Below are 15589 nucleotides of genomic sequence, written 5' to 3' on the forward strand. Positions count from 1 at the left end.
TCTCCATACAAAGCGTCTCCGGCCAGCCCCCACCCCCAGACAGGCCACTGGTGGAATGTAGCGCTTGGTGTTCTCTCCAAGCTCACAGGCGGATGGCTGCAGTGGGCAGAAATATGATCCATCCCCTGTCTAAACACGCGTTTCACTAAAGGGTGTGCTCAGAGCTGAAATGACAGCGGAAACACCTTAAATAAAGAAAATGTCCCTGTTTGGGCTGCCTTACACAGATCTGTTTTTAAAAAAAAAACAGCTTTTCTAAATTTTGGATGTTTATTACAGACTTTAAACATGGTTAGGATGTTCAAAAGCAACAAGAAACCAATAAAACATTGATTTTGAACCGCTTCTAATGCTGTCAGTACTTCCTAAATGTTGGAACAGGATCATGTTTATATTTGTTGCATTACCTCTTTTTTTTTTTTTTTTTGGCACTAGTGGCCTTTTTCCTTTTTTGACAGTAGGCAGACAGGAAAGAGGGGTAGAGAGAGGGGGAGACATTCGGCAAATGTCGCCGGGACGGCCGCTTCGAGGACTGTAGCCTCCGTATATGGGCACGCGCCTAACCCCTACACCATCAGCGCCGCGCCCTACATCTTTCTTTTTTAAACATATAATTTATTTGATAAATTTAATGCTTTAAAGTTTTTTTTCCATATATTATAAATGAAAACTTGCGATAGTATATTCTATTATACTACTGTTGAAAACAAAATCTCTGAAGGTACAGGGTTGTAAATCAGCACATACAGCTGCAAGTCACAACATTTCAGTACTTTAATTTTTCACTAGCTCTATGGATCGTGCCGGGTCAGTAGATACATGTTCTGGCAGTAAAGGTGGGCCCAAAAAGGCTTTCCCCAAAGTTTCTTTACTTTGTAATTTTTTCTCAATAAAGCGGTAGTAAAAACAGGTGGAGAATCTCTAAGTAGTTGGTTTTGTTCTGTAGATGTGCTAAACTGCCTGGCTGGAAAAGCACTGGTGGTTGGAAAACAATTTGGAACATTAGTGTCATCAAGGGATGAAGCTTTCAGCTTTCAAGTATTTCAATAACAATTCATCCGTCAAAGAAAAAACCTCCAAACGACGTGTGAATATCTTATGAGGCTTTCCAGGACATTTTCTTTCCATTAAAAACAAACAAACTGTCACCTTGGTCTAACATAGTACATCCAGACATGAGATGTCAGGATGTCTGCAGTATTGATTTAAAGGGTTTTAAATAGGACTTTCCAGTAGGCATGTAGAGGCAGAATGATGTAATCTGAAATAAAATAATCTAAATCCTGCTCTAATTTTATTTTATTTTGCCTGACTGCAATAGGATTTATAATGCAAAATGTTTTTTACCCATCTTTTTTTATTTGATGTTTTTTTTAATAAAATATTTATTTGACATTGAATCAATTGGCTGGAGAGCTCAAAATCGATAACTTGAAGTGAAAATATAAAAGCTCACCAACTCGTGACTTCTTTTTTAACGTGTCCTCATGGTTAAAACAGAACTCAATTTCTTCTTGATTTGTTGAAATTCTGTGCATAAAAGAAGCTCAGACCACTATTTTATTTCATCTGAGGTGCACACTATTACAGCTTTTGGTATTTTTCTAACTTGGCTCTACTATAAGTTGTTCATGATGATCTGGGTTCCTACATATAGCTGTTCCTCTAGTATTAATGATTGGTTAAGTCCACTATTGTTACTGCATGTTGACAATGTACCATTGTGCTAAGCTAAGTTTGATTTGCTGACTAATATTTATTTAGTTTGATATGGTACTAGGCTTATGGCATTTTGAATGTTTTTGTATGATTTTTCCTCCCATTTTCCCTAATCTTTCTCCATCACAGTGTAAATGGAGCATATTGTGCTACTGCAATAACTGACCCCATAAGCCATGTGACCATGTGAAAAACTTGGCTGATAAACAGCAATGCAGTAAGATGACTTAAAGCATCAAGTCAAAGTATTTCTGAAGGAATATTTTTCTGTTAATTTAATCTTTGGTGGATATTTTTCAGCCCTACTTCCACCTTGTGGTATTGTTAGTTACACCTTAAAACAAAGGGATCTGTGGGAAAGAAATTACTGTTACAATATTTAACTTCATATACTAATAGAATATTTTCAGTTCATCGTCCATCTCTAGTTAACAGTTTAGGTCTCTCCTGGTCATTATCTTTTCCGTTTATGATTAGCTAAGCGTTTTTACAGTGGTTAATAGACATATTTATTGCCTAGATTCCTTTTTTTAGTGAGAGACATGCTGCAAGTCATGCAGAACAGGTTTAGTGAAGTGAGGTTGGTAGTTGCAACTTTTGAATTACCTTGGTCTTGGTTTTTTGATGTAGATACATCAGCATTATAGGTAGAAATAAATGAAGTGTCATAAAAACATTTTTGGCCAGCGTTTTACGTGTCTCTTTGCTATTGAAAATAACGGAAGCTAATGGTGTCTGAAGAAAATCATAGTTCTAAATGCATTAATATCAATTCTTTTTTTCTTTTTTTTTAAATCGTGTCCTGTCCGGCAGAGTAGCGCTCAGAATTGTTGTCTGAGTGCCAAGAAAAAACCCAACAGATTTACTTTCACAAGTGGAGCATTACAGCTAACGCTTTAAAGCTCTGCTTGATATTTATAAAAGAAACTTGTATTAGAAACTGCTTTGGGATTATTTCAGTTGCTACGGACACGGAGACAGAAATGAAAAGGAAAAAAAAAGAAGCACGAAAGAGAGAAAGGGGGGGCAAAAAGGAAAAGGGGAGAGAAGGAGAATAGAATGGAGGAAAGAAAGAAGGATGAAGAGAATACAAGATCTACACCTGCAGAAACTATGGGGTAAGAACGCTGTCAAAAACAATGTGTATGTAAAGACGGAAATGTGTGCATATTAGTCAATAGTTGTGCATAAGTAAAATCCAAAAGAGGTATTGCATATTTTCTCTATGAGAATACAAAATAAAATGTTACAGCTTCAAGAAATTACAAACACAAAGTTCAAGTTTACAGTTGTTGTTTATTCTTTATGAATACAATATGCTATACCAGTTTGTGAATACGATTTCTTTTCTTTGAGAATACGAATTTACATCAGCGACTTGGTGTCACGTGATCTCAGGCTCAGAATATAGTGGGTGGAGTTATACAATGATGTACAGTAGGTGGCAGTATGCACCTCTGAATTTGTTGCGAACCGCCAGCAGAAGAAGCAGCAGCACTAGTGCCAAAAGGCACAAAGCCAGGTAATGTTAGAAAGTTTATATATGTCTTAATGTCGTTAATATATGCTCTTGGTCCGTCATCTTATTGCTAGTGCTGCTGCTTCTTCTTCTTCTCCTGCTGGCGGTTCGCAACAAATTCAGAGGTACATACTGCCACCTACTGTACATCATTGTATAAGCCCACAGGCCCTGCCGGCAGCCGTCTATGCCTGAGCAGATCCAGCCATGGTCCCAGAGATCCGAGACCCCGAGACATATCACTCCCCAAGCAGAGGCCGGACAAAGCCCAGGGGTCCAGTCCCCGGCAAGCAGCCACCGGGAGTGAGCCAGCACACACCAAAGCACCCAGCCCCGGATACCGTGAACCACAAGTACACCAGCGGGCAGAGACACCAACCATCGGCAGGTAGTGTGGCGGGGAGGGAATCGGCCCTACATTTGATGGGGGGCCTAAACTGATCCAGGAGAGGGAGCAGCCCAAGACCCAACCTGACACAAAAAACAGGCACACACAGTCACAATCACACATTCCCACCCTCATGCGTACACATAAAAACACTCACACCCACACATCCAATGTAAAGACAAACAACAATGGACGTCGTACACTCATTCACACTCCCCATACATACTCTATACTCCCAGGTCCAGGTGCCGATACCCCAACCAGCCCCCTGGAGACAGGCAGATTGCCCCAGAACCTGAACCTGGTCCAGGCTAGCCCACAGAATAAAATAGTCCCAACCCCCCAATGAATTCTGATCCCAACCCCATGAGCCCCCCACCCCAATGAACCCTGACATGAATTTCCCCACTGGGCCACCCCCAACCAGGACACACTTATCGAACACATGCCCCCGAACCCAAACGCCATGAACCCCCTCCCCACCGCACATGGGCACAACCCCACAGGTGAGCTTCATCCCCAAAAAGCAGACAAAGCATTACCCACACAGCCCAAGCTCCACACACAGCCCTGCTCCAAGCACCCCGCTGCGTCCCGCCCCCACCGCACAGTGCACCGCGACGGGAAGGCAAGGGCCCCGCGCAACACTACCCCAGCCCCCAGCCACAACAGGGCAGACACCAATGAGCACCGAGCTCACAACGGAACCCTCGACCCCACACCAAGATGGGACAAACTCACCCGACAAGAGGTCCCCGGCCAGCGGCAAGCACTCGGGGCCGCTTCCCCCACCATGCCCCTGCAAACAAACAGACACACCACATCACTGCCACTGCAACAATAGCCCAGGTAGAAACATTATCTCAATCAACACTGCACACCGCCCGGCCAAGACCCCCTCATCGGAGCCCGGTGCCCCCCCCAACAGACGAACCGGGCAACGAAGTCAGGGACTGAGATTCAAGGCAATCCAAACGATCCCGAGAGGGCCGAAAAGCCAGCCTCAGCATCAGCACCAGACAACCCCATGACCCAAACCCCAACCCAGATCCTGACCAGAAGGCCCGCTCCCTCTCCCAACCTCCGACCCCAGACAACAAACAGCAAACGGGGGTGTGAAAAGACCCCCAAGCCTACTTCCGCCCGCTCAAATGTGGTTTTGATGCGTGATTAATGTTAATTCTTCATGTGTCAGTCACATCCAGTCAAAAGTTGGATGTCAAATAGGAAACCAGTGAGTCTTAAGTGATTTTAATTCAGTTATGTTTAGAGTTTAAAAGTTACATTTAACTGGAAATGCTTTAGTAAAGTCATAGGAAGTTGTATGAAATAAAGTATTTGTCTAACAATGAGTCACAGTGACTCATTTCTTGTAGTCTATGGTAAAATCAGAAAAACTATTTTTTCTTCAGGGTTTTGTTTTGAATTTTTTCTAATCGCATATCTGTCAGAATCCTACTTCTCATACCATCAGTCAGTAGACATTACAGGTTCTTAACTGTATCGCCAGCTGCACCTCTTACATGAACAATAATTTCAAAACTTCTCCTTTCCTGCTTCAGTTTTTTTTTTAGTTGGTTACTTCTACTTCAGGAAGTGTAAAGTAATACACAGGTTGCAAGCAAGTGTGAAGTGAACACACTTTAAAGCAGAACTATCGAAAGGTTCCAGTGTAGAAAAAAATGTCAGTTGTGCAGATATGCCACAGAGTAATGCAGAAGCATAAAAATGCCTCGTTTGTCAATTTTTTCATTTTTTTGTGTGTCTGGTAGTGCTTGAAAAGGGTAGTGTCATTTGTGTAGCTTAGTATTTCAAACATTAGCCACACTGGATATGAGGTTTACGGCTGACTTATTTGCTCATCCATCAATTCTCCTCACGGATTAGGGAGCCTCCTGTCTTGACCTGGATTTGGAAGGCAGCACATCCTGCTTTGACACAGAAATTTCACAAGCGATGAGTTGTTGGGATGAGTGGTAGACTACCATTCCTCCCACCATAAATTCAAGTGTAGAAAAATCACACTTTGAAAATTGTAATTTGAACATATAGAGAGATAACAGAATAAGAGGTTCATCTAAATGTGCAGCCACAAAATTGACTTCAGCAGAGCTCATTTATTCAAGAAATATGAAGGTTTAATCCTGATCCTGCTCTTCAACAGCACCGCTCTTTACTTACTGGTGATGCTTTTTCCTTTTTGAAGGTGGTAGGATTTTAGAAAGGCTACAATAAAAATTCAAATAAACAGTGGAGGTAACCAGCTGTTGAGGCATGGCTTAAGGAATCTAGTGGTGCTCAATTTTAGTGACGGTAAAGCCGAGGATGTTTTCCTTACACTGTTCACATATGCAAATATGACAGATTCATGATATTGTGTATCTTGGTTGTATCTTTTGTACCTGTCATATTGGTTGTGTTTTATTTATTCAGTTACTTATTTAAAGAAACAACAAATTAAAACCTGTCCAAACATCTTTCAACCGTTTGCAAATTCCCATTTTTTTTACATTTCACTTCCCCCCCAATATCACATTTGGGGCTTAAGCAGTAATTTTTTTTTTTTTCTGAATTGATTAATCTGCTGCTCAAAGCAAACATTTGGTCTATAATCCTTCTTTCATCTGATCCTGTTAGAGGTCACCACAATGTATCATCTGGTAGCATTTGCTCTATATTGTCTGGTAATAGTGAGCCCCATATACAACATGTGGCATTAGAAAACTCTTTAAAAAAACTGTAGTCAGTATCAAGGATTTAATGTGAACACCACACGATTCTAAAGCACCAATATCAACAGAGGTTTTATGGTTGTTTTTCCTTGTTGATTTGCTCCTAACTTTGGTTGTTTGTCTTTCAGGCTCGAAATATTCAAACAGGAGAACTTGCTGCTGTCAAGATCATAAAGTTGGAGCCAGGTAAGAGTGATCACTGTAATCTATTTATCTCGGTTTGTTTTATCACGCTGAACATTTAAATTATTGGTTGTGCTTATTCTGAAAGTCTGAAAGTGTTTTGTTTTTCAATAATTTGAAATAAATCCTTAGGATGTCCATAAATAGCTTTTAGGGTGTTCCATATAGTGTTGTAAATTAGTCAGTCAGTCATCTTCTACCGCTTATTCCATAGTGGGTCACGGGGGAGCTGGTGCCTATCTCCAGCAGTCTATGGGCGAGAGGCAGGGTACACCCTGGACAGGTCGCCAGTCCATCACAGGGCAACACATAAACAACCATGCACACACTCATTCATACACCTAAGGACAATTTTAGATTAACCAATTAACCTAACAGGCATGTCTTTGGACTGTGGGAGGAAGCCGGAGTACCTGGAGTTTGCATGTTCTCCCCGTGCACGGGGAGAACATGCAAACTCCATGCAGAAAGACCCCCGGCTGGGAATTGAACCGAGAACCTTCTTGCTGCAAGGCAACAGTGCTACCAACTGCGCCACCGAGTTGTAAATTAGTTGTCCAGTTGCTCTGGAGAAAAGCTTTGACCTGAAATCACCAATTATGTATTATTTTGTTGTTTTTTGTGTATGATGGGGTACAGGAAGACATTCATGACTTTTCCCTGCTGAGGGCCTGTGCTAGTAGTGACCTAGTGACTGGGTTAGTGTGATCCAGATTAGAGGGATTACCAAAAGGGCTTTGTACCATAGATGTGCAGACAAAACTGTATGCCACTGTATACCGGCGAGGAATGGAACATATTCAGTTCTCGGTTTTTGTTTAAATTTCACACTTGGTTTTTTTCTCTAAAGCCCTGTGATTAGGTTGTAAATATGATATGAAGTTAAAGTTTGTCTCTTTCTTAATACATCTGAAATAAATAATAATTTGACCTAAAATAATAATAAAAAATATTTCTTCTGGAATATTGAAAGTCAGGTGTTAGAGGATTGTGGGATTAACTGCAGGTTTAAGGAAAGACGCAAGAAAAGGTTGACCCCCTTTAACTGTATGATTTAGGGCATTTTGTGGCTCTCTAAAAGATGTTAAGCGTTACTTTGCAAGACAGTGGTTATTTTTACTCTTAAATCGGCTACCAGTATATTAGCCTCATCAAGTCTGAGCGAGGGACTCAGCAGGCTTATCCCAAACTTCTGTGAACCACAGAATCTCCATAATATGCAGTCGTCCCTTTTTTCCTTCTAGTGAATTATTGTCTGCCATCGAGTTTCTATTTATCACCGAGTCTGACTTGCCTTTTCTTGAACTCAGCGAGCTGCAAATCTTCCAAATGAGGTCCTACTCCAAGATGTGCATAGTGCACAACGGAAGTGTGTGTTGTTTAGTGTTGTGCTTCAGTCTGTGACATCAGTTCCACAACATACTCTTGTTTGGACTGATTTAGATACAGCAATTTTTCTGCCACTTTTAAGTCTTCATTTGACTAAAACTTAAACAGGTTCTTGCAGACCTTAGCCACCGATTGACAGTGAGTTGTGGTGACGATCCTGGCTGGCTGATTGTTTACATCTTTGATTGACCATGACTGAGGCTGCTCTACTAAACACAAGGTGTCGCTGTAGAGAGAAATGTTCTGTGACCCAGCAGGAACGGCAGCAGAAGAAACATTTTTTGGACTAAACATTTTACTCGTACTCGTCGTCTTCCGCTTTATCCGGGTCCGGGTCACGGGGGCAGCAGACTCAGCAGAGACGCCCAGACGTCCCTCTCCCCAGACACCTCCTCCAGCTCCTCCGGGGGGAGCCCAAGGCGTTCCCAGGCCAGCCGAGAGACATAGTCACTCCAGCGTGTCCTGGGTCGTCCCCTGGGCCTCCTCCCGGTGGGACGTGCCTGGAACACCTCCCGAGGAAGGCGTCCAGGAGGCAAATATTTTACTCATGAAAAAAAATGGAACACATTGAAACTTATTTTTGCCCGACTAGAATCAGAGACTCTTTTTATGACTGTTTTCAAAGCAATGCTGTTCTTACTGTTGGAGACCCTGTTATATCTTATTACTGGATTATCTTCCAACCGTAACTCAAAAAGCATAATTTCTTTGTCCTTATTCTTGCATAAAAATGGAAACATTTGCTGTTGAGTGCCCGGTGCAACACTATTAACTATAATTTTTGTAAAATTACTTCTTAATTTTAGGTCAAAGTTATGTCAGTTAAATCCCAATGGATTTATTATACAGCTTTGTTTTTCAAAAATGGATTTTTGCCATACCATTCATGCTTGTGTCGTTCATATTTGTTGTCTTTTTTGATTTATAGAATTTAGACTTCCATTGTCTTGTCTTCGCACAGCTTTTTGCACGAGTCACTTCTATCAATGCCAAATGTTAACGGCTTTGGGTGGACCATGCAATCAGACAGGTTAGACCAGGAGAAGGGATGCTGACATAAATTACACACCAGAAGGTACAAAGTTAGGAGTGTTGAGGCCTCCAGGGCTGCAGGGTGCACGGTTCATTTAACTCATCATCTGACAAAGCGAAAAATCAAAGTGTCAAATGTTAGATTTTTGTTTTTGCTAACGTGAGACACTTAGTTTTGCATGGAGTCCTTTTATCAAACAATGGGAGTAGTTAAGCTTCAGTTAGCTGGTTTTAAACAAGCAGTAACTTAGTTTTCCAATTTCTACCAAACATTTATCTCAGTCAGACCTCTAATTCTACTAGTAAGCATACTCTATTGTTTTCAGAATGTAACAAACTTGGCACTTAGAAACACAGAGAATTGAAATTTGACACGAAGAGCATTCAGAGCTGAGTGAAGGACTCGGACCGAGAGAAAGTGACTACATTCTCAGGTCTAGGCTCACTAAGAAGAGAAGACTGTGGGGTGATTAGTTACTTTTTTTTCTTAGTCATGTCATTGCAATTACTCTAGCTTAAACATCTGTGGATCCTTGCTCTCTATCATTAGATTTATCTGAAAACATCCATCATTAACAGTGGTTCCTTCTTCTGTGTGCACATACACATGCATTTGTTCTGTGGTCTTCCATCAGAACTTCAGTTTTAGCAATCGTGTGAGGGAGGCTAAAGTCCAGCAGACAATTTGGAAACACAACTACGCTGTTTAGTGAAAAACATTTAGAACCCTTTAACTTTTTCACATAAAACCCATTAAAAACGCAAACTCCAATGTGTTTTCTTGGGATTATTGTGATAAACTAACAAACAGTTCACATTTGTAAACTGGAAAGAGAAAGTATACATTGTTTTTACAATTAATTATACGGAAAATGTAGTGGGTATTTATATTTACCCCCTGTACTCTGGTAAACCTAAATAAAGTCCAGTGCAACCAGTTGCATTCAGAAGTCACCCACTTAGTAATTACAGCTTTTCACTGAAGGCCTCAAAGATTTGTTAGAGAACATTTATGGACAGATAGCATCATGAGGACCAAAGAACACCGTAGAAGGCTTAAGGATGAAGCTGTGAAACAGCTTAAAGCATGGGTAGGCTTTAAAACAATATCTCCAGCTTCAAACATCTCACAAAACTCTGTTTAATCCATTGTCCAAAGGTGACAAGACCATGGCACAATTGCAGAACTACCAAGACCAGGTCGTTCACCTAAAATGGCATGCTAAGAGGAGCCTAATCAGAGAGAAGCAGCCAGGAGGGTCGCTGAAACTCTGGAGGAGATGCAGATAATCACAGCTCGAGTAGAAGGATTCTTTGACAGGAAAACTGTTCGCCTTGCCCTCTACAAGTCTGGATGAGTAGCAAGAACAAAGCTATTGTTGAAAGAGCCATAAGATATTGGTTGCATTTTGCAACAAGCCATGAAGGGGACAGATGAGGCTAAAATTAAACTTTATTACCTAGATTCAAGGCACTATCTGTGGTAAAATTAACTCTCCGCATTATACTGAACACACCTCCCCATGTTGAAGGACAGTGGTGGCTGTATCATGCTTTGGGGAAGCTGGTCAGAGTTGAGGGGGAGGCAGATTGACCTAAATACAGGGCAGTCCTGGAAGGACTCCATTTAGAGGCTGCAAAACACTTGAGACTGGGGCAAAGTTCACTGTCCAGCAGGACGTCAACCCTAAACATACAATCACAGCTGCAATGGAATGGTTTAGATCAAAGCATAATAGTGTGTTAGAATGGCCCGGCAAAATCCCAGACCTAAAACCAAATTTTAAATCTGTGGCAGAACTTGAAAATAACTCTTCACAGAACGCTCTTCATCCAATCTGACTGAGCTTGAGCTGTTTTTAAAGAAAATGTGCAAATATGTGAGATGTGCAAAGTTAGTAGAGACATTTCCCAAAAGATTTCATCTGCAATTGCAGCAAAAGGCTGTTGTATAAAGTATTCCATAAGGGGGGCTAAATATAAATTCCTTTTTTTTCTTATTTGTAAAAAAAACCCTTAAAAAAACCTGTAACGATACCTGGGCTGGACCCTGAGCTGCAGCATTCATACTGTAGACCTCTGTACAGTAGTACTTAACAGGACTTGGTTGGTCAAAATAGGCTCCACATTTAGACTGAGTGGTCAGATGATTTTTATGCATGGATATAAATTAGGGAAAACTCTTAACATATCATCTTAAATTCTGTTTTTAAGATGGTATGTTAAGAGTTTTCCATACTTGAGTGTAGGAATTATAGAAATTCTGTCAATATAATCTTTTTGTGCTATGGTCGATAGCCTGGTGCCTCTTAACCTTCTGTTAATACATTCCAGGGTTGTGTGTCTGCACAGCTGGGAACAACTTGGCCTAAATGCTTTTTCCTCTATTAGTCGTGTGTGTTACAGTACATTGCTCTGGTGGAAAGCTTCCTTGAAAAATGTCCTTTACCACAAGCTTTATGTGATGGTTCCCCTATTGTTATAGTCTGTTCTGTCTTTAATATTTCCCAGTGATGAAGAGCTGTTTTGTTTTGGCTTTTAAATCTTTCTAAAATATGAAGTTTGAGACACACTTTTTTTGTATGCCAACTGTATTAACGTGTGTTTTAACAACTCAGTGGCTAATAAAGTCTTTGTTTTAGGACTCGTGAGTGAACCACAAACCAAAATCAGTTGATTGTCATCCACTCCAATTATTCCTCAGTTTTAAGTAAATATTTTTTGAAGAGTTTTTGTTTATCTCTATTTGATTCCTCTTTGTTTTCAGGAGATGATTTTTCCATCATTCAGCAGGAAATCTTCATGGTGAAGGAATGCAAGCACCACAACATTGTGGCCTACTTTGGAAGCTACCTCTGGTAAGAGCCAGCTGAAAAATAACTCTGCTTTTTGTTTTCTTTTAAATTCAGACCTTTCTGCTCTATCCCAGTCTGCCTACTGGAAACCTAATTAAATTTTCCAGCTGCCACACAAGCATCACATTGTGTTTTTAATTACTTTGTCACACTAAACCGTGAAACTATGACTCAAAGGTTTCAGCCCAACTCACTCCTTCAGTGCCTGGGTGCTGCTTTTATGTTTTACAGGGGTCTGTTTTTTGAGGCTTTTATCTTTGAGGAAGTAGATTCGGTCCGCCCAAAACTGCCTTGGAGTTCCAGCAGGTTTAACTGGAATTTAAGGCTCTGAACTGTTTTATATGGCTATTGGCACAGAGACATGCAGGTTGTAGCACAGCAGGTATGTCTTGTGTAGTCTTGCCACCAGCCCACCATGCTTTGAATATTGTACAACCTATTGCAGTACAGGAACAACAATTTGTTCAGTGACTTTTGAGGTTATGATTAATGCAATTCAGCTCGTTTGCACACCAAAAAAAAAGGTGTGAAAAGTAACGCTGTAAGTGGAGATCTGGTACTAGCTAGAATTGTCTTCTGTTTCATATCTGTGATCAGGCTGTTTTTATCTATTACTTTCATGCTATAATTAGATTCTGGTTCAAGGGTGGATAAAACATTATCTGGTACATCTTTCAGGCTAGACATCCTATTTACCTGGCAATGACAGCAAGCTTCAAAAGACACTTAAATTGGAATTGGTTGGAAAAGTTTAGGAAGAAACTGGCTGTTACTGTTTCTTTCTTTTTACAGCTCAGTGACAGTTGTTGAAAACCAACACTGACCGTGTGATCAGAATTTATTGGGGGGTTGGGACTGTTTCGTTCTGGGATGGCTCTGGTTGGCGAGCTTGTTTGGACCAGTTGGACCTCTTTTGTTTGTGGCCGCCTCTCCGGATGGGGACGGGGGTCAGGGTCTGGGCCCGGATCGTTTGGGTTCAGGCGGTGCCGGCACTAGTCTGAACTGATGCTCGGGCTGTCTTCCTGTCTCAACCCCAGAATGAAGGGGACCACCTCCTGTGTATGGGGCTGGTTGCCTCTCTGGGGTAGCGGTACCTAAACCTGGGAGTATAGAGTATGTATGGGGAGTGTTCGTGAGTGTACAATGTCCATTGTTGTGTGTCTTTAAGTTGGGTCTGTGGTGTGAGTTTTAAAGCAGCCATGATGGTGGGAATGTGTAATTGCAGGGTTTCCACTACACGTCATTGATCGTGGCACACCGCCACGGCAAAATAAAAACCGCCACACCTTCAGAATAAAGTTATTTTTAAAATACATATATGAATGGGTCTGTCTGTCTGTTGTTTTGTTCATTTTTATTTACGCACTTATACTAACCATAATCAGAGTTTGAAATTTAAATATCATGAAACATTAAAATTTACTTTATTTTGAAAAACCAACACCGGCGGGTTTGAGGGAGGTGAAAGAATTCCACATCCTCCGTTCCTGCTCTGTTCTGTTCCGTTCCGACCAACGGAGCAACGCTGTTGTTATGTTAATTAATGGTTCCACATTCTCCGTGACAACTCTGAACGTCGATGGACCTGCTCTCTGTCGTTCTCCATCAAATTACGGAACAACTGCAATTTTCTGTTCCATTCCGGTCCGTCTTGCTCTGGCCGGGTCAACCAATGTACCTCTCACGCATGCTTTCTTCGGGGTCCAAAGAACCTGGAGCGGACATATATTGCATTTGGATAACATTAATGTAGTTAATTAATATAACTTTTACCTTTATGCATGATGTTTCAAATATGTACGTTTTGGTGACATTGCTGTTGTTATACAAGTTTCTGCAGGTGTAGAAGCAATCTTCTAGGGTGTCATCTTGTATTCTCTTCACCCTTCTTTCTCTCCTCTATTATTTTTTCCTTATCTGCGTTTTTCCTTTTTGCCCCACCTCTCTCTCTCTCTCTTGCTTCTTTTTTTTTTGTCCTTTTCGTTTTTGTCTCTGTGTCCATTGCATAGATTTTTGCTAATTGTCCATGTTGAAAACAACAATATGAATACATTTGCAAGGCAGCCTTCACCAGAGCTTTGTGTCAAATCTAACTGGCCTGCAAAACCTTTCCAAAGGTAGATGTTTGGTCTCATTGTTCATCTGTTTTTCCTTTTCTCCTCAAGTCGAGAAAAACTTTGGATATGTATGGAATACTGTGGTGGAGGATCTCTGCAGGATATTTACCATGGTGAGCTGATTTCATGTCCATTTATTAAGTCATTTTTGAGCTCTACTTTCTGAACTCTACATAAACTAAATGACTGCATGTTGTTAAAGTAACAGGACCTCTGTCAGAACCTCAGATTGCATACGTCTGCAGAGAGACCTTACAGGTAAATAATCAAATGCATTTCATAAATATTGCATTGTATTGTATTGTCTAAGCAACTTTTACCTGAATGTTGAAATTCCTTCACAGGGTTTGGGATATCTGCACATCAAGGGCAAGATGCATCGTGATATCAAGGTATTATTGCTTCCATCTTTTATCCTTCACTAATGGAGTCTGTCATGCCTGCTACTCACAGAATAGAATTACAGTATTCAATCAACATTAGTACAAGTGGTTAGGATTTATAGGAGAAGTAGTATTATTACTTATTAAAAACTGTAAATATTCACCAAATGCATTTGTTGTTTCTGAACCAGTCTAGCTGCCTGATTCTTTTTGCACCCTAACCTAGGGCTGCTAAATTAAAAGGAAGTGGCCAGTAGGGCTGCATGCTGCAGTTTTAATTAAACTTCATAAGTGCTCAAATCGCTAGAGCCTCACTCAGATGTGTTATCACAAAGGTCAGGGCTGGGCCTATTATTTTTTCTCAGCTCTATGCAGCAAGCGCTTCCTGTTTCCTCTACTCTCACCACAGGATGCTACCACAGAGACTGTCAGTCACAGCCAACATAAGCAATGCCAAAAGCTGTGATGCTGCTGGTCTAGCTGTGTAATTTTACTACAAGCTAGACCAGATATAAACAGCTCTGGAGTTGTTGCTTCTATCAGAACAGCCGATAATGGCTGAGGTTTGTCACTTTCTTATGAGCAGTTTTTTTAAGCCTTAAAAACTTGTGTTTGGGATTCGTCCACAGGGTGCGAACATACTCCTAACAGACAATGGAGATGTGAAGTTGGGTAAGATGCTCGTTGACACAATTGTGTTGCTTAGAGTTTAAAATCCACAGTAGCTTTTTTTGTTTAATGTGCATCACATGATCTGAAAAGCTCTCCCAACCTTTGTTGCAGCTGACTTTGGAGTTGCGGCCAAAATAACAGCTACCATTGCAAAAAGAAAGTCCTTCATTGGAACACCTTATTGGTAAGCGTGTAATGGGGTTCAGTCTGGGGACATCAGTGGTGAGGGAGAGGCTTCATCTAAAAGGCACAGGATCAGTTCCCTGTTCCAGTTTCCTAGCGACGTGGAACTCTTAGCCTGTGTCCTGAATGACCTCTAACAGTTTCACAATATGGGATTTTATGCTGTTATGTGTATTTTATGCAATCTTAGAATGTTGTTTCTAGCTTTAAATCTTTTCTAATCTACAGTCTTGTTCTTGTTTAGGATGGCTCCAGAGGTTGCAGCAGTAGAGAAGAACGGAGGCTACAACCAGCTGTGCGACATCTGGGCTGTTGGCATCACATCCATTGAGCTGGCTGAGCTTCAGCCTCCAATGTTTGACCTACATCCAATGAGGTACGTTTTACTCTTACCAAGAACGATCAGTCAAACCTTCC

At 41.0% G+C, this 15589-nt stretch overlaps 1 protein-coding gene across 10 annotated transcripts in view; it reads left to right on the top strand.

Annotated features, from left to right (window-relative positions):
- Positions 1-15589, top strand: part of map4k5 (mitogen-activated protein kinase kinase kinase kinase 5) — a 43480-nt gene that overhangs the window by 2461 nt on the left and 25430 nt on the right. For all 10 annotated transcript variants that reach the window (XR_007035069.1, XM_047345160.1, XM_047345162.1 and 7 more), the window contains exons 3-10: positions 6487-6544; positions 11730-11820; positions 13983-14047; positions 14137-14192; positions 14279-14326; positions 14947-14989; positions 15101-15173; positions 15417-15548. Coding sequence is in view for 9 of the 10 variants with exons in the window: in XM_047345160.1 (XP_047201116.1) it covers positions 6487-6544; positions 11730-11820; positions 13983-14047; positions 14137-14192; positions 14279-14326; positions 14947-14989; positions 15101-15173; positions 15417-15548 (566 nt within the window). In the remaining variant the exon portion in view is untranslated. The remainder of the gene's footprint in view (positions 1-6486; positions 6545-11729; positions 11821-13982; positions 14048-14136; positions 14193-14278; positions 14327-14946; positions 14990-15100; positions 15174-15416; positions 15549-15589) is intronic.

This window comes from Girardinichthys multiradiatus, chromosome 19 (assembly GCF_021462225.1).
Source record: "Girardinichthys multiradiatus isolate DD_20200921_A chromosome 19, DD_fGirMul_XY1, whole genome shotgun sequence".
Taxonomy (NCBI): Eukaryota; Metazoa; Chordata; class Actinopteri; order Cyprinodontiformes; family Goodeidae; genus Girardinichthys; species Girardinichthys multiradiatus.